General features: G+C 39.9%; 1 protein-coding gene across 8 annotated transcripts in view; it reads right to left on the bottom strand.

Annotated features, from left to right (window-relative positions):
• Positions 1-1,562: 1,562 nt before the first annotated feature.
• Positions 1,563-19,024, bottom strand: part of KYAT3 (kynurenine aminotransferase 3) — a 36,832-nt gene continuing 19,370 nt past the window's right edge. For all 8 annotated transcript variants that reach the window (XM_054038731.1, XM_054038728.1, XM_054038726.1 and 5 more), the window contains 10 exons: positions 17,653-17,802; positions 16,292-16,378; positions 15,100-15,225; positions 14,882-15,002; positions 6,960-7,036; positions 5,339-5,428; positions 4,394-4,580; positions 3,205-3,278; positions 2,542-2,628; positions 1,563-1,631 (listed from right to left, as the gene is read on the bottom strand). In XM_054038731.1, coding sequence (XP_053894706.1) covers positions 1,569-1,631; positions 2,542-2,628; positions 3,205-3,278; positions 4,394-4,580; positions 5,339-5,428; positions 6,960-7,036; positions 14,882-15,002; positions 15,100-15,225; positions 16,292-16,378; positions 17,653-17,802 — 1,062 coding nt within the window. In that variant the 3' untranslated portion in view covers positions 1,563-1,568. The remainder of the gene's footprint in view (positions 1,632-2,541; positions 2,629-3,204; positions 3,279-4,393; positions 4,581-5,338; positions 5,429-6,959; positions 7,037-14,881; positions 15,003-15,099; positions 15,226-16,291; positions 16,379-17,652; positions 17,803-19,024) is intronic.

Below are 19,024 nucleotides of genomic sequence, written 5' to 3'. Positions count from 1 at the left end.
ATAAAGGCACTATTGGACTAAACCCATGACCACTGATTGATTGGATTTAGGATATGCTTACATGGCAGTTGGAGGTGTAATTGCATCATGGACTGACATAAAGATAGCAGTGAAGATGTGGTGACACAGGCTTCAGCAGAGGCTATACAAATCTGCCAGGAACCCTGTACTCCTGTTGCTAACCTGTGCTGAAGTCAGTGCTGTTTCTACACTTCTATTTTTAACTGTGCTAGCCAGATTAAAGCTAGCATGGATATGCCTCATGCTGCAATCATACCTCTGATTGCAGAGTAGACATATCCTAAATTGTTCTCAAGACTTCAGAAAACCAGCACTGACTCCAGATTCCAGAACATGGAAGGGAATATTTCTAGAACTGTTTTCTGAGTTTGTTCCAACTCTGCAGTGCAAGACCACAATGATGAACGTCATGGGGGAAAAAAAAAAAGAGCACAGGGATCATCCTCTAGAAGCAGTCTGCTCTGGATTACTTCGATTCAATTGGGAACCAGTTTGAGGTTGGTAAAACCACACAAAGCCTCAAGGATCTTCAAAGATGAGGCAGCTGGTAGAGCACTTTCCATAACAGCCTTTTCTTTAGGACTCACTCCCCTCATCCCCTTAGCTTGAAATAACCTAAGTTTATTAACCTTCATAGCACAATGCAAGGCCAATTCCTGTTTTCCAGAGATCTTGGTTAAGGTTTCTAAATGTGTTTTGCTGTGGAGTTACTGGTGGTGGTTGGGGATAGGCTGATTAAGAGTTGAAAAGGAATTACAGGAGTGATCTATTCCAGTGTTGTATATTTAAGGATTGTCAAGGAGCATCTAGAGCAAGGTCTCTTATTTTTATGTGTGCATATATAAATCAAACTAAACTTTTAAACTCTTACACCACATGCTATTTTAGAACTTTGAAGATTAAATACTTTCAAAAATAGTAATTTGAAAGTAATTGTGGGAAATTAAAACAGTAATGATTTAACACATTTAGAACTGTCTACTCACCAAAAATTGCATTGGTTTAACTAAATCAATTTTTGGTGAGTGTGTTCATAAGCTGTTAGGTACTAAGTCCCTGGAGCTAGCTAACATGCACCATTTCAAAGCATTTCTCAATTTCCCTTCACATCAAGCTATGATGATATGTGAAACACAACGTTCCATCTTCAAATCCTGCTATTTCCAACTGGCTCCTATACCATTACATCAGAACAGCTCTTATTCTTCTTCCTCTGACTTCTTCCTCCTAAGCCCTAACACAGTTATATGATGTATTTATTTTTTCAGTGCCCTAGTAAATCTCCCACCCCCAAAATATGGATTCCCGTGATTATTTTGTGAAATAGCCAATACTTTGGAAAGACTGAAAATAATTCCTTGGATCACATTATTTGCAATGGATAAATTGTTATTTTAGCTACTCAGCATGTAGCCTTCCAGAGAGTTATTTGCAATTCCATATGAATCATGTACTGTATTTAGAGTACATTAGCTTTTAATGGTATAATGAAATACCTATGTATAAAATAATTATACCAGATGGAATAACTAATACAAATATAAAAATCAAGATGTAAGTTTATTCCAGTTCTTCAGGATCACCTCAGCTGCATCCAGTGTGCTGTCTTGCTGCAAGTATAGAATGCCACAATTATTGTAGGTACAGAGCTCTACAAAATAAAGTATCAGCCATTTTTATAGCACTACAAACTAGTATTTTTTGACAAAGTTACAATTGTATCTTGTAAATATCCAAAGGATTCAATAATTTGCCACTAAACTTTGTAACTATATATCTAGAGGGTACACCAAGAAAGGAATTCAAAGTTAAGATTTCTTGTAATTATTATAACTTTTTGTACATTAAAAATATCATTTCCAAACAACTCCTTTGCTTTCCTTAGTGTCGATACTATCAAACGTATGTAGAAATCACTCCCATTACATTTGCGTTGCTATCTACTGCATTTACAGTAGTGGGCTTGTCCAGGCTACATTTGAAGTCATGCTAGCATAGTTAACCTACCCTGTGTGTAAAGGTGGGTTCTTTTTGTTTTTAAATACCCATGTAATGAAGCTGTGCTATGAATTCCCCCCCACTCCAAGCATGGGTATTCCATATTTTGGACAGTTTTGTGACTTGGCTATAGCCCTGTGAGTTGCATATGTCGTCTATAGCTTGATTTGCCTAGAATTTTCTTAGAAATTATCTCTGTGCATACTTGGCAGAGAAAAGAGGCAGTCAGGTTGCTTTATGTTTCTGCAACCTCACCACTCGCCATTTCTGTTCCTGCTTCAAATCAGCATGGGCCTGTATTTTGTATTTTTTTTTCTTCTATGTGTTTATTGTTGCATTCTTAATAAAACTAACTTTTCAGTAATGCTATTAAAAATGTCAATATAAAAACAACCAAATAACTAACTGCTTAACAGCAAAAAACAACACAAAACAACTCCTTTAGATTAAACTAGCACGAACACTTTAGTAATAAGCAACACTGCTATCAGAACGGTCTTCTAGAGCAGGACACAAACTTACTTTGATGAAGCAAAAACGTATATATTTCTCAAACTGCTTTTTGGTCTCTGGGCCACAGAATGCTGTAAGAGGAATTGCTGACAGTTTCTGAAATGATGAAACAATGATTTGCCTATTACACACAGATAAAGTCAATTTTAGGTTTGATAAATTGTACAGCCAAGATTTTGGAGCCTTCCCTTCCTTCATTAGAATTGAATTGACTTAATTTTCAGAATTCACGTATCAAATATAAGTACCTAATCCTGCACCAGTGAAATCAATAGGTTTATCTTGATTAGGAAGAGTGATCAAGTTTAGGTTTGGCATGTGCTAGCTAAGTCTGACCCAAACTCAACCACTTTTTCTAGGCAAGACTGGTAGGAGGATCTTGCCTACTACAAACATTAAGTGTGGAAAACACCAATTATTGGGACTTGTCTTTATTATTTTGCGCTAAGACTACAAGCTACATTTTCAGTAGGATGTTATAGTTCAGCAGGATTTTAGCCACTAGATTCCCACAGTTAGTGTGATATGCACAGCAAAACTTCTAGCATGCTTTAAAATGTAAATATCTGAGCTATATCCTTTTATAGGTGCAGGTATATTTTTATTTTAGGTATAAAAATATTCCTAATTTTTAATGTCTATCAGAGTGACTGGGTATAAGAGACATCTTACCTTAGATTTTATCATCCATTTCACAAATTTATAATCATAATGTTGATTCGCTTCCATATCAGACAGATCCACATCTAAAATAAAAATGAATGTAAAATGGAGCATAACATTATAGGACCTCCCAGATTCCAGTGGGAGGACACTTATCTCTCAGTATTCTTTATTACAGTTGATACTAGAATCGCTACAAAAACAATAGGAAGTACTGAACCAAGTCTTGTGCTCCATTCAGAGTCTAATCCTGGTTTTGACACTGACTTGTATGACTTTGGTGGGGGGGGAAATGGGATATTTACCTATTTCAAAGGGGTACTATGAGGCCTAATTAACATAAGTGCAAAGTGCTATTACAGGCAATCAATGAAAGACATGAGAATGGGGCCAGGTCTACACTAGGAACTAGGAAAAATCCACACCTCTGAGAGATGCAGCTATAATGACCTAGCCCCTGGCGTAGACAGCATAATCGTAAGAATTCTTCCTTTTGACACAAGGAGGTCCATTACCTATGGCATTGGCAGAATCCCTCCCATCAGTGTACTACCTACACTGAAGTGCAACAGCTGCAGTTGTGCCTCTGTAGTGTTTTAAATGTACAAATCCTTAGAGGAATGAATTCTAGGGTAAATTCTTCCTCTGATATTATGATATCCAGAACTTTCGGAAGGATTGGTAAACTCTGGTGAAATTTGAAAGTCCTTTTAAATATTGATTGAACTAAAGTGCTTTACAGTGCCTCCAGTGTTTGAGTGACTTTAGATTAAGGGGAAAAACTGAACAGGAAAGTCTGTGGGTGTGGGCCCAAGATTTTAAAGCACAGATCAGTAATTCTCAAACTTTTGCAAATCATGTACCTTCCTAAAATAGAAATCCAGTTAACCACCTTCTCTCCCAACCCTAATTACACATCTTCCCTGCAATAGCCATCCGACTTGATTAAATGAAAAAGTAATACAAAGGCAGTAATTAGAAATCACACCACTCAAAAATGGATGAACGGATTTTACCAAAACTTACAATAATAATCACCTCTGGGCCAAGTTCACACACAGAACATTTTAGCCCAAAACAGAGTTTGCTTGAAAGTGTTATGAGAAACTGAGAAAAGGGGGCCGTTAAAATGGAAGTTGCACTTTAATCTTAACTATAGCATATGCTCCCACTCCCTCCATAATAAACCTTCACTAACTGAGTGCAGAAACATCAACAATCATGAAGTATCCTCCATCTGGAATGACAGGTTTCAATCCAACTTCTTGGAGTAGCTGAGCCATCCGATTACGCTTGCCTACCAACTCTTGAGACAGCGAGTAAAAGTAGCAGTCTGGGTCATCCATGCGTTTAAAGTCAATCCAAAGTGCTTGTGCCAATGCCTCCTGCAAACATAATCAGCATACAAAGATTTCTTGCAGGTGGACCTTTGCACCCATGGAGAGTCCTACTGAAGTTACTGGGAGAGGTCGCTGGGACTTTGCATGGTGTATGGGCCTTCTCACATAGATCCCTTTGCAGGACCAGGGTCTTACTGAGTGCACAAATACCCCAAACCACTGCATCACAAAATGTAACTTGTGTATTTATTTTGACAAGTTATTATTTACTCTTTCTAGTACTGTAACACCTAAAAGTCCCTATCAGGATCAGGGCCCCATTCTGCTAGGCATTGCTCCAGACAGAGGAAGTCACAGTCCTTGCCTCAAGAGTTTACAGTGTAATTTGAAGTATAGTTTAGTTTTAATTATTGATGCTAATACATGATAGAATACTAGTAAATAAACTGTAGACTGTTTGGTAAAAGTAATTCACAGCAATATGAGTTGTCACTGCAGCATCTTGTAATTACATTTTTGCAGAGAAAGGAGTGAGGCTGCCAGGTTTTGTGCAACAATGCTCACCTTTGCAGATTAATGCAGTGAGAATTTGCAAGAATTTTTTAAATTGCCTCATTAGTGACTCTCAAATTTGCCTTCTCTACCAGCAGGCTTATCCCCAAGAAACTACATAAAAATATTTAGACATCTCAAAATTCATATTGATTTGTATTAATTGTATTGCAGTAGTGCCTAGAGGCCCCAGATCCTTTATGGGGGACACAGTACAAACAGAATCTCTCTCCTCTCCCGTCTGTATCTACCTGTAATGGAGTTGGGCATGTATACAGCGTATTCTGCTGAACAACTTGCAAATGTTTTATCAAATGCTGTGGACCAATGGACCATCCAAGCTAAGGGAGAGGAGAAAACACAGACACATCTTAAACAGAAGGCAAGTTAGCAATTAGAACTCATAATAAAGAATTAAAAGTTGAAAGAATTCGAGGTATTCACAGTGGGAAGAAGCAACAGTGCACTTTTGTTGACATAGAAACTGAACAAGTTTTGCTAAATGGCAGGTTTAGAAATGCTGGAGATCAGACTCATATATACTAATTAAAATTTCCTTGAACTCTGCTGTTGTGTAGCACAAACCTAATGCATCACATACCATCGGGCAGAAAACAAACTGAGTGTTTACACCGTAATAATTAAAGTTATTCCGGCTTTTTTTATATAAATACTTCCATCTTTTGTTTCCTAGGCACCTTCTTCATGTCACACAGGTGTTTTAGATGCATGGAATTGCCCCAAAATATATCAAAAACTACACAATGGTATACAAGTCCCTAAATGGCAGCCGAGTGACTGTCTCTTACTCACAAACAAAGTGGTATTTTCTTTTGCTGTCCCTTTGTAGTGTGTAACCATGCCGTCAAATTTCTTATTCTTTTCCTACCCTGCCAGTTTGGGTTTTTGTTGTTGGTGGTGTTTTTTAAACTGTTAGAAGTATCAGTTAATTGCTTCGCTCTCTTTTTGGAGGACTTCACTACTGATGTTATATGGGGCCATGATCTGAACTGTTCCTCCCCTTCCCCCAAATCATTGGTAGACAGAAGTAGGGGAATTAAAGTTTCAAGCCACCTTTATAAAGGAGTCATAAAAGGCAAAAACAAATGTTTTGTGTGTGATACACAACCAAATATACACTTGGCCAAATTCCATACAGAAACTAGTGTGCCATGGTGTAGACTGGATACAGCTGATAAATAAGAAAGAAGAGAAAGGTGCTGCTCAGATTATGGATATTTTTGCTAACATACTTGTTGCAACTGAAGTTGAAAATCTGCTGCTAGATGTTTTAATATTTTTGTGTTTGTTTTAGTAATCAGTATAAAGCGTTGTCATTACTTTACCAGAGCGAAATAAAATATTATTAGTCACAAATAATGGGACCTCAAGCTAGCCTGAATTGTTGCATTTCCAATGTATTACAGGTGCAATTTTGTAGGCTAAGATAATTGTGCACACAAGCAATGGTGTTCTAGACTGATCTGTGGAAACCATAAGTTCCTTAGATGTTTTAATGCCAACATTTACACCCGCTTCACAAAACTGGAAACAGGTTTTAAACAATACTCTGTGTTTATCCTTCGGCAGTCTTGGCTCTTTCTGCAAAGCAAATAGTGTTTTGTACTTAATTTTTTAATATTCACCCTTCTGTTTCACTTTCACAAGCGTTTATTTTTACAATTAATAAGAGCATTGTTAGAGAGTGCATATTAAAGGTAGGTAGCATCTCCAAGTGAATATTGTCTGTAATTTTTTTTGAGTTGGATGCACAGTAAGCTTTCAAATGATAGAATGCAAAAATAGACAGGGTTCAGGTCAGATAAATACATCTTATTTATGTAACAGATCTCTTACTCTTGTTATTCTTACCTTCCAGCCAGTGACACTATATGTCTTTCCAGCACTTCCTATAGTTATTGTTCTCTCCCACATGCCTGGCAGTGTAGCTGTACATAAAATAAAGTGACTTGGTTGCCAGTGTACATTCATGTTCCATACAATCACAAAACCTGTACTGGTCCTAGCTCAGAGCAGCCGTATTTTAAATATAATATTGTAACAAACAAAGCTAGGAGAAAAATTCTTAGATTAAATGAAAAATGGACAAATGTATTTTGGAATAGAAATTAGGCAAGGATCAACAAAAGAAGAAAGTTAAGGAATGAGGCAAGACGCACTGAGTGAAAACATCTTTCGTTTTATTATGAATTTTGTTCCTGTGAAAAGGTATCAGACTGTCAGCCCTGGAGACCAAGGCCTTCATCTAACCACAGAACAAATGCTGCATGACCACTGGCAAGCTATGCTACATTTCCCTCTCACTGTGCTTTAATCTGAATTGGAGGGATCACCCCTAGAAATCTACCTCCTCTATGGCCATTCAGTCCTTGTCCACTCTGCTGGTGCTGCCATTAGGAATGTTAACCAGTGCCAGTTGTGGTGACTGAGCCATCCACACCCCCAGACATCTACTAATTCTACGTCAGCAACTCGAAAAACATCTATCCCTTGAGAATAAAGTTTCGAACTGAGAGGGGGTGAAAGAAAGGGCAATGAAGTAGTTTCTCTGCTGTCACCGGATAACAGCAAAATCCAAATAATCATCATGGGATTGATTACAGTGTATCTCAAAATCCCTAGTATCTGCCAATCTTCGCTACCATTTATAAAATACACGGGAATAGTTGAACTGTTACATCTACTACTGAGACTCACAACTGTATCCCTGTAATGTACAGTCTCAGCCTTCCTGCAGCCAGCCAAAGTGTTTCTCAACACGTCAATTTCTGTAGCATTTAAGCTTTAATTTAAAAAAAAAAAATCAATGTCAAATCCTTATGACTACAGGTACTGGTGCTATTTCCCACCAAAATTTAATATTAACATACTTAAATAGATTTCATCAGCTGCTGAGAGTCAAAATGTGCCTTCAGACTTGCAGAAAGTGGATTCCTCACTGAGTTTTGCAGAGTTAGGTTATGTCTACTTTAGGAGCACTTTACTGGTATAGGACTAGTGCTATACTATACCAGCAAAGTGCCCTAGTGTGGATGCAGAGATACTGGCAAAGCTACGCTTCGTACCAATATAGCAAAACCACCTCGCAGGAATGAAAACCAGTTTGCTGGCATGTCTGCATCTAGACCAGGGGTTTCTGCCTGCACAGCTTTATCTGTCAGGGATCAAACCTCTTCACACTCCTGACCTGCCAGCATAGTTATGTCTGTCAAGAGTGTGCAGATGTGTGATCCCTGACAGACATAACCATGCTGGCAGAAGTCTGCATTGTAGAGCTGACCTGAGCTACAGAAATGAGCCTTCCAAAAGCATCCCTGGCTATCTGCTTTTGGTTGAAACTCCCAGATCCGTTCCGACTATCTAGCATATACAATAGGTCTACTCTGCAGGTGGGAGGTGTGATTCCCAACTCAGGTAGACATACAGGCACTAGCTCTGATCAAACTAGTGTGCTAAAAATAGCAATGTGGCTGCAGCAGCGCAGGCAGCTAGCCAGAGCCGCCACCCAAGTACATACCTAGGATCTTAGACATGATTGTGCTTGTGCAGCTAGCTTGAGCTGCCACCCAGGCTATTTTTAGCGCACTAACTTGATCAGAGCTGGCAGATTTACCGGAATTACACCTCCCAGCTGCAGTGTGGCTAAATCCAGGAGTTATTTGCTCTTTTCTCAACACTTTTGGATGGTTCTTGGGCTGTTGGTTTATGCCACAGACCTTGATAGCTCTTTCATCTCGGATTTCTGTAGTATCCAGCTACACGGGGATTGTTAGCTGGACAAGTCTGTTACAATGATCAGCAGTGAATTAGTTAACAGTGGATATGTCTACACTAGGATAAAAAACCCACAGTTGGCCCAGGTCAGCTGACTCGGGCTCAGGCTCCAGGGCTGAAAAATTGCGGTGTAGACATTCGGGCACCAGCCCAAGCCCTAACACGGCAATTTTTAGTCCTGCAGTCTGAGCCCCATAAGCCTGAATCAGCTGACTCGAGCCAGCCACGACTGTGCCACAGGGCTTTTATTCTAGTGTAGAAGTACAGAATGTTGACATTTACACTATATAATGACCCATGAAGAGAAGGGAGTACCTCACAAGTGGAGAACCAGTGTTGACAGGGCCAATTCGATCAGGGTGGATGTAGTCCACTCCCAATAAAAAACTTCAGAAACAGACTTCAAAGACTGATTTTGCCCCAGATCCCCAAGTGGCCCCCTCAAGGATTGAACTCACAACCCTGGGTTTAGCAGGCCAATGCTCAAACCACTGAGCTATCCCGGGGGGAGGGATAGCTCAGTGGTTTGAGCATTGGCCTGCTAAACCCAGGGTTGTGAGTTCAATCCTTGAGGGGGCCACTTGGGGATCTGGGGCAAAATCAGTACTTGGTCCTGCTAGAAGGCAGGGGGCTGGACTTGATGACCTTTCAAGGTCCCTTCCAGTTCTAGGAGATAGACTTCAAAGAGAAACTGCAGAACTAAAATTCATTTGCAAATTTAACACCATTAATTTGGGCTTGAATAGGGACTGGGAGTGGCTGGCTCATTACAAAAGCAGCTATGCCTCTCCTGGAATTGACACCTCCTCATCTATTTTTGGGAGTGGGCTACATCCATCCTGATCGAATTGGCCTTGTTAACACTGGTTCTCCACTTGTGAGGTACTCCCTTCTCTTCATGTGTCATTATATAATGCCTGCATCTGTAATTTTCACTCCATGCATCTGAAGAAATGAGGTTTTTTACCCACAAAAGCTTATGCCCAAATAAATCGGTTAGTCTTTAAGGTGCCACCAGACTCCTTGTTGTTTTTGTGGATACAGACTAACACGGCTACCCCCGATACTTGACAATTACACTGTCATTGCCAGGCCTCAGAATTAATGGTGTATTGAGATGAATGAGCGATCACACCTTTCAGGGTGCCTCTTCACTAGGAAAAAAGGTGTGTTCTTAACTCATGCTATCGAACACATGGTAGCCGGGGACACTCAGGAAAGTTAATACAAATTAACTAAAGTTGAGAATTTAAAGTGAATTTGTCAAACCACATTAAATTTTTGTGGCACCTTAAAGACTAACAGATTTATTTAGGCATAAGCTTTCGTGGGTAAAAACCTCACTTCTTCAGATGCATAGAGTGAAAGTTACAGATGCAGGCATTATATACCGACACAAGGAGAGCAGGGAGTTACTTCGCAAGTGGAGAACCAGTGTTGACAGCGCCAATTCAATCAGGGTGGATGTAGTCCACTCCCAATAATAGATGAGGTGGTGTCAATTCCAGGAGAGGAAAAGCTGCTTCTGTAATGAGCCAGCCACTCCCAGTCCCATATGCCATCATGTGCCAGCAATGCCCCTCTGCCATGTACATTGGCCAAACCGGACAGGCCCTCCGCAAAAGAATAAATGGACACAAATCGGACATCACGAATGTTAACATACATAAGCCAGTAAGTGAACACTTCAATCTCCCTGGTCATTCTATTACAGATTTAAAAGTCACTATCATTGAACAAAAAAACTTCAGAAACAGACTTCAAAGAGAAACAGCAGACCTAAAATTCATTTGCAAATTTAACACCATTAATCTGGGCTTGAATAGGGACTGGGAGTGGCTGGCTCATTACAGAAGCAGCTTTTCCTCTCCTGGAATTAACACCTCCTCATCTATTATTGGGAGTGGACTACATCCACCCTGATTGAATTGGCCCTGTCAACACTGGTTCTCCACTTGCGAAGTAACTCCCTGCTCTCCATGTGTCAATATATAATGCCTGCATCTGTAACTTTCACTCTATGCATCGGAAGAAGTGAGGTTTTTACTCACGAAAGCTTATGCCCAAATAAATCTGTTAGTCTTTAAGGTGCCACCAGACTCCTTATTGTTTTTGTAGCTACAGACTAACATGGCTACCCCCTGATATTAAATTTTTGTGTGGAAACTCCATTCAGCATTAAAGTGACCGTCGGTTTAATATATAGTGAATTATGCTAAACCAAATTACGGCCATTTTAATTCTGGCAGAGCAAAAGATTTTTCTTGTAGCTGCAGACTTTTTCACAGATGGCTTCAATGGAATGTCCTTTCTGACTCTCACAATCCATGGATCACTTCATAGGATAAACCCAGATGTGTTTCCCAAAGTTGTTACATATAAGATTAGAGGAGGACACAAGGAGTAGTGATTTTAGTGGTCCTGTTGCATCCCATTCTACCATATGGTCATACTAAAGAGCTATTGCCAAATCCAGCACAACTGTCAGGAGTTTTCTCTAGGGAGGCCCATAAGCATATACGTAATGGCAAAATTCCATAGGCAAGTTTTCACAGTACCTCCCTGTACTAGAACTGGTTCAAGCCAGTGCCCATCACTGTCATTTGGGGGCACGTTTACAAATGTAAAGCACAAAACAATTCACAAACGAGAGACCCATCTTCCCCAGGAGCGGCGCCAGGGTTTTTGCCGCCTAGGCGGTTGCGCTCCTCCTCAGAGCATTCGGTGGCGGGGGTCCTTCCGCTCTGCGTCTTCAGGGCGCTTTGGCGGCTGGTCCCGGAGCGAGTGAAGGACCCGCCGCTGAAGCGCCCCAAAGACGCAGAACGGAAGGACCCCTGCTGCCGAATTGCCGCTGAGGACGGCAAAATGCCACCCCCCAAATCCGACCGCCCTAGGCGACCACCTAGGGTCGCCTAGTGGAAGCGCCAGCCCTGATCTTCCCCCTAACCAGCACTTACCCACTCCAACTGACCAGTAATCTTGAAAACAAAAAATCAGTTTGAACAGATGCATCTTTGATTCAGCTATGTAGGCTGCAGTATTTAAGCACCATGTCCTAAAGGCTGACAAACTGTCTCTAGCATATTGCAAGGACGAGTGAATTTCAAAGCCAGGTGCCCTCTATTTAGGCCATGTCTACACTATAGGTGCTACAGCTACAAGCACGCCGCTTAGCCGAGACACTTCCTACAGTGACAGAAGGGGTTCTTCCTTCACAGTAGATAATCCAACTTTCCAAGTGGTGGTAGCTAGGTCAATGGAAGCTGCAGCTAAGCCCCTGAGCGCCATAGCTTCGTTGACCTAACTTTTAAATGTAGACCTGAGACTGTTTTGCAACGTATTCCCAGGAATTCAAGCTTGGGGACAGACAGCAGGAGCATTCCAAACAATAATAGCAGGGAGAAAGTAGAGGGGAAAAGGGCAGTCTATCACTTTCACAAGCAATAAATTAATACGCAGGATTAAATGGAATGGGGAGCATTTTTTCCATGCCATATGGCAGTATCATTATATTCAAACTCAGTATGGTTTAATATCATTTTAACACTAATCAAGTGCTGGGAATTATCTGTAAGGTAACACATATAAGCATGTTACCTGGGCTGGCACTCTGTTTGTTGAAATGCCAACAGAATCCTCAGTTATGATATGAGAACTCTAAATCTGCCACTATACCACTAATGGTTACTCATAAGAGATTTGCACTTTTACAAAAGTCAGATAAGGGTTAGAGACATGACGAAGTGTTCTATATTAGAGAAGACTGCCTAGGCGACAGAATAAAGACTATGCTAATTTTATGATATATGACTAGCTACCCTATTAGATTATATAATAAGAACCACCACCAGACTCTGTAATATCCATTTTGCATCTTTCATGTAAGAAGTGTCACTGCATTTGATTGAGTATGTAAAGCTTAATATAAAAACCTTGCAGCTTCTAAATAGTGAATCTTTTTTCTTGTATTATTTTTAATGTACAGTTATAAAAACTAAGAAGCTGAGGTTAAAAAAAAAAAGTCTTGCTTCTTTTAGTAAAATGACTTTATCAGTTGCAGTTTTACTCTGAAGGTTTTATGGTTGGGAGGTTTTTAACAATAAATTGTAAGATCATTTGATGGGATCTGTTAGAGCATGTAGCTAAACACAGTTGACTAACACTGTAAGCTTTAACTTGAGTCATTATCACACTGGAATTGTAAATTTTATGTTGTGCAATAAAAATGCTTTTTATTCATCTGGTATTTTTCCTTCAAAATGTTAAAACAAAGTTATACTAATAATATACTAATAAAACTAAGAGTTTTATTTCCTCCATGTCCCAGTGGACAACAGGCCTCTTGCATGATATTATCATTAGGCCACCATTTTTTTTAAATAGCATTAGAAAGCAAAAAACAAACTTGTGGCCAGCACATCCCACGGGTATCAGTGGAAGCTGAGCGTGCGAAAGGACTGCATTTTCAGCAAGCAGAAAACAATACATTAATTCAGTTACACTGAACTCATCTTAATTACCAGCATTCCAAAGTCACTGTAGACAAAAAAACAATATTTGCGCATTCCTAGTTAATTATATCAATTTTATCATTAATAAAAATTAGTGGTTTTCATCTGTCAATCTCAAAGCACTTTATAAAGAAGGATATAATGATTGCCACTTTAAAAGATGGGGAAACCGAGGCATGGAAACATGAAATGGTTTGCTCAAGGCCACACATTATATCAGCATCAGAGCCAGGAACAGAACAGTTCTTCCGACTGTCAGGAAAGTTAATTTTATGCCTTTTGGGTTAACATTTTAATTTCAACAGGGCTACTTTGTTGGGCATCATTAAAATTCACCTTCCTTGTGATAACATGGGACTGTATAACTCTACAGTCCATTACCTTTCAGCTGGGTGTTCATGCAAGTAGCTACTTCCAGAACCAAAACCTGTGTATAGCTGAGAAGATAATCCTTAGTACTAAATTAGCAAGGCAAGGAATTTCAGACTTCTCACAATCCACTAACTAGGATTCAAACTAAGGCCACAACCTCCAAACATTTACACATTTGATTAACTTAAGCACTTGTGCAATCCCATAGACTTCAGTAGGACTACTCATAAACGTAATACTAAGCACATGTAAAAGTGTTTGCAGAATTTGCATTAGGGTTATTGGCAGCATATATTGGATGTGCCTATACTAAGATCCAGCTCCTAGTGAAGTCAGTGGAACGGTTTTCATTGACTTCAGTTAGAGATGGATCAGGCCTTACGAAATTAAAATATTGCAGGGACCATGATAGCATTAAATGTTTAGTTGTCTGATTTGTCCTTGCAATGGTTTAGTTTGTCCACATACCATCTCTGCCTGAGAGAACTACTGAAGCACGTCTCCACATAGTCCCCAGAGTTATTTCACTGTTTGAAATGCCCATTATTTTTAATACCCTCTGCTTGGGAGGAGGGTGTAGGAAATAATCTTTCCCACACTTTTGTTCTTTACCTTTTGCCAATGTTTTTTTTTTCCTGTTTATTATGGGGCAAGCAATAATGTGGTTTCCTTATTATGCACTAGCCTCACTGATTATATCAGAAGAGCTCCAGGAAAGAGGTTTATTAGTGATCTCCTGTTCCCTTCCCTCAGCTAGCTCTGCAACAAAGCACACCACTGAGATGTAGATACTTAAACCGTGATTATCTTATTCTTGGCAACAAAGAATTGAATTAGGGTGGGATTTCCAATAGGACCCAAGTGGTTTAGGAGCACAAGGCCCATCCACTTTCTATGGGACTTGCATGCCTCAGTCACTTAGATGCTTTTGAAAATTCCACCTTCAATCTTTTAAATAAAGGTTTAGAAAATAAAGGGCGTTCCTCATCAGAGTTTCATCATTTTAAACTAAACCAAAATTATGGTTTGAACTACTTGACAGCAGGAGTTAACTTTGAGATGCACATTTATGATATCCTTCCACAACCGTCTGCGTGGCTATACAAAAATCAGTACCTATTTTAATGTGTTTATTTCCTTTGTACACCAGCCATTCATATACCTCATCACTGAAGCACAGGGTGTCATGTTTAATACAGAGATCAGCTATTACCTGGAGTTCTTCTTTGGTAAATACCTAGAATACAAAAAGGGAGGACCAATGCATTAATCAGTGTATTTAAGATACACTCTGAAATTACAGCTATTATGTTCAACTAGAATGGAAGTCTTACCTTGCCTATAGGGTTGTGAGGAGTATTCAGTATGATAGCTTTTGTTCTGGAATTAAATTTACTTGCAAGTTCAGTGGGATCTAAGACCCAATCAGCACTAGATGCAAAGTTCCCAACAACAGTTTTCTAGAATAGAAATAAATGTCTGTATTACTTAAGTGCAACACACATTCTAGCCCAGACCATGCCTTTCTCCATGCAAAGCCCACAGGACGACCAAAGTTAGGAAACTATCTGTGCCCTGCTGCAACATGTAGTCAAGAGGAGAAAGCTTCAGCCAATCATGGAGCAGATAGGGAGCATGACCCTTCTAAGCTTCATACAGTTACACATTACAGTGAGAGACATGGCATAAGAACTGCTGGAGTTCACCTATGTTCACAATGACAGGGTCAAAATTTCTTATACAGAGAAATCCCTGCAAGTCTTCAGGATGTTACTAATGCTGTAGAACAGTTATCCCCAGCTCTGCTGCCCACAAAACTGTGGGAGCTCAACTGCACAGAGTGCAGGCATAATGCCTTCCATAGACTGGAAGAATAATACTAGGATGCTTCAATACCCATCCCTCTTGATTTTTGTTCCAAAGAACAAAAGTTTTCTGGTCCTTTCAGTACAACTAATTAGTAGTTTTCTTTCAAATATCTGAGGTGTTGCTATTTGAAAATCAACCACAGAGAAATTGCTCATCTCCATAACTAAAAAGGAAACAGTCATTCCACTTTTTGTGGTAAATGGAAGACCATTCCTAATTTAGTAGGCAGTTTTTGGAATAGAGACTATATGCATTCACTTCACAAGCTGCTGAACAGGATCAGAAACCAACTCTTTAAAATAAAAAATATGTAAACTGTATGGGTATGTGATCACCCTTCCATTATTTTGTGTTTCAAAACTTTTCTGATGGTGTCAAACAAAAGGACTTTAGGAGCTTTCAGCATGCAGAAGTTGAATTAAATGGGAAACAGGGCCCTACTCTTTACAACACTTGTAGAACACTATGTCTATAATCCTTTGGATAGCATCACCTCTGAGCCTTATATTGTTGCATTTTATCTCATTTATTATATAGTTGTGTTAAGAAAAAACTAGACAGAGACCATCTCCTATAATGTGATTATCAAATGTTATTAGTCTCACAAAAGAATTGTGAATTTTGTGATTAATAATAATAATTAAAAAAAAAACATACATATCTCAATGGGATTAAAACAAGTTTTCCTCCTGCCATCTTCACCATGGGCTCATAACAGTCAAAAAATGGCTCTATTATTATCACCTGAAATTAAAACACAGTCAGCAAGACCTAGAATTGAGAAATTACTATGTGTAGTAACATCATATTACTTTCTTCAGATTTACTTTGGCCATATGAATTTACTGTGCACCTTGGGCATTCAACCTTGATTTGATAATGCACAATTTTCATCATCTTAGGACATTATATGGCAATGTTCTCAATATGTAGTACTTCAGAGGTTAGACGTGGGCAGTTCTTCTCAAGTTAGACGCTACAGTTGCTACTAGCATATAATGTTAGAAGTGCTTACAGACAGAGACACAAAAGGTATTAAAATGTGGAGAGAGGAGGCCAAAGGGGTAGTGAACAATGGCAAAGGATTAGGGTAATACGAAAGACTCAAAGAGTGACGGAGACAAAAAGGGAGAGAAGATCAAAGCAACCGGGAAGAGAGAGAAAACAGAGGAGAACACAAAACAGAAGTAGTCTTAAGGAAAAAAGCCAATGTACCACACCAGAAAAAGCACTTGTCAGTTACAGTGCCTCCCAAAAAGCCATTTCAAGTATCTGGTAGCAGTGGAAAACAAAACAATAATGAAAGGATAAATCATCAGACCTAACATATGAACACAAATACTGGGGTATGATCCTAACTTTAAAAATGCGTATACTTTTTTTTCCCCCTTCACATTGGTACCATATAATAGTCTGAAACAAAATCTGAAATATAACGGCTATTCAAACATTGAGAACAGATACCTTGCACCATATTTAGCTTCTTGATGCAGACAGCAGCCCACAAAGTTCATAAAATAGGAATCAGTGGGGGTTAACAGCAACAATGATGTAGAAGCTACAAAAAGTACAATAAATAGGAGAGGAGGCCTACATGTTGGTGAATGGGATGGAGGCACTCATGAGACAGTCTCCTTATTGAGATGGGGCCTAGTCCGGGGTCCCCAACGCGGTGCCCACCGGGGCGTCTAAGTGCGCCCACGTACTGGCATTTCGGCGGTGATGCCTATTGACGTTGCTGCTTATCGGCGGCATTTCGGCGGATGCTCGTCCGCCATCAGGGTCCTCCGTGGCTCATCGTCTGGCACCTGCCAGACGAAAAAGGTTGGGGACTACTGGCCTAATCTCTAAAAATATTTGCCAGCCCCTCATCTACATGACAGGGCTCTTAATTGTCTGGCATAGGCCAAATAGATAAAACTGCAATTTATATATTTTTAAAAAACATTAAAAACAAAACATCAACATAATTAATTTTATTTTGGTAGCTATAATAAAATACTTCAGATAAAGCTTACTTCATCTCCCTCTTCAATTAACCCCTGTATTGCACTAAACAGAGATCCATATCCTCCCACTGTCACCAAGATGTCTGTGTAAGGGTCAATCTTCCTTCCACAAACCTTCTCATATACCTGGGACAAGGCTTTCACCAGCAATGGATGGCCCTGTTCAAAATAAAGAAAAAACACACTTGGATGTGTGCGCTATGTATTAAGTAATAGGTAATACAGATAACGGATAATAAAAAAAAAAAAAAAAAAAAAACTATCTACACACACATACACGCCTTACCTCTCAATAAATAGAAATAACTGAGGGCAGAATTATTAATAGTTAGGAGATTACTGGGATGATTTAGAGGAGATTTTGTGCTGCAAGTGTTTGATTTCTTTCATACACAAAAATAAAAATGAGGGGTGTGGGGGAGGTTGTTTGTTTGAAACAAAGAAAAATACGAGGTGAGCCCCTACACTACTAGGAGTTTTAGCCAAAAATCACTAGTGGGTTTTAAAGGGGTTTGTGGGTGATGGGGAAGGAGGAGAGGTTCAATTTCTTGATTCCTACCAGGCAATTCTTTCTACATCTGATGGTTTTGAGTTCTAAAATGCCAGTTTAGCATCATCCTACCACAAAAGTAGCTCCAGGAGCCTCTGGGTGTTAGGATAGTTATGAAGGATAATATATGACCCCATTTCATCCCCTCCCCTATAGGGACACAGAGAGGGAGAGGTAACATTGTTTCCTTTCCTTGCACTCCCCCATCTGTCTGTATTGTGATGGGGTATATAGGCCCCCCACTGGCTGGAAAGAGGGTAATGAGAGCCTGTGGGCTCAATAAACCTCAACCCATTACACCTGTGAGAGCGGTCAAGCGTGGAGGGAGGAGATAAAAGAGGAAAAGCCTGGCTTAAGTATCTATCGTGGGTACTGAGACGGGCAGGCCTAGGCCTGCCAGAACTAGACCAAAGGGGACCCTGAACCCAGGCCACAACTGAATTCTTGGGACAATGAAGAGAAAGAAAGAAAGAAAGAAAGATTAGAGTGAAAGATTGAAAAAGTCAGGAACCAGAAGGGGACACCAAGCAGCGAACCCTGGACAGCACTCACTACTCCTTAAAGGCATCTAAGGAGTCTGTGTATTGCCCAGAGGAATTCTGCCTGGAGGCAACTGGATGAGACTGGAAATAGAACCCCATAGTCATAGAGCATCAGAACCTGTCCAGATTCCTCCTCCTGGTGTAATGGATGACCATCTTGGCCAGCACCAGGAGGAAGTTGACAAGGAAGTCTCAACTTTCTAGGGCCTCAGCCCAACTTAGTAGTGGCTAACTGGGAGAAGATGCAGATTTCTTGTGCTAGCCCCTTGAAGAGAGGCCAGCTGGACCC

Source organism: Malaclemys terrapin, chromosome 8 (genome assembly GCF_027887155.1).
Source record: "Malaclemys terrapin pileata isolate rMalTer1 chromosome 8, rMalTer1.hap1, whole genome shotgun sequence".
In the NCBI taxonomy this organism is placed as follows: Eukaryota; Metazoa; Chordata; order Testudines; family Emydidae; genus Malaclemys; species Malaclemys terrapin.
This window is presented reverse-complemented; position numbering and strand designations above follow the sequence as displayed.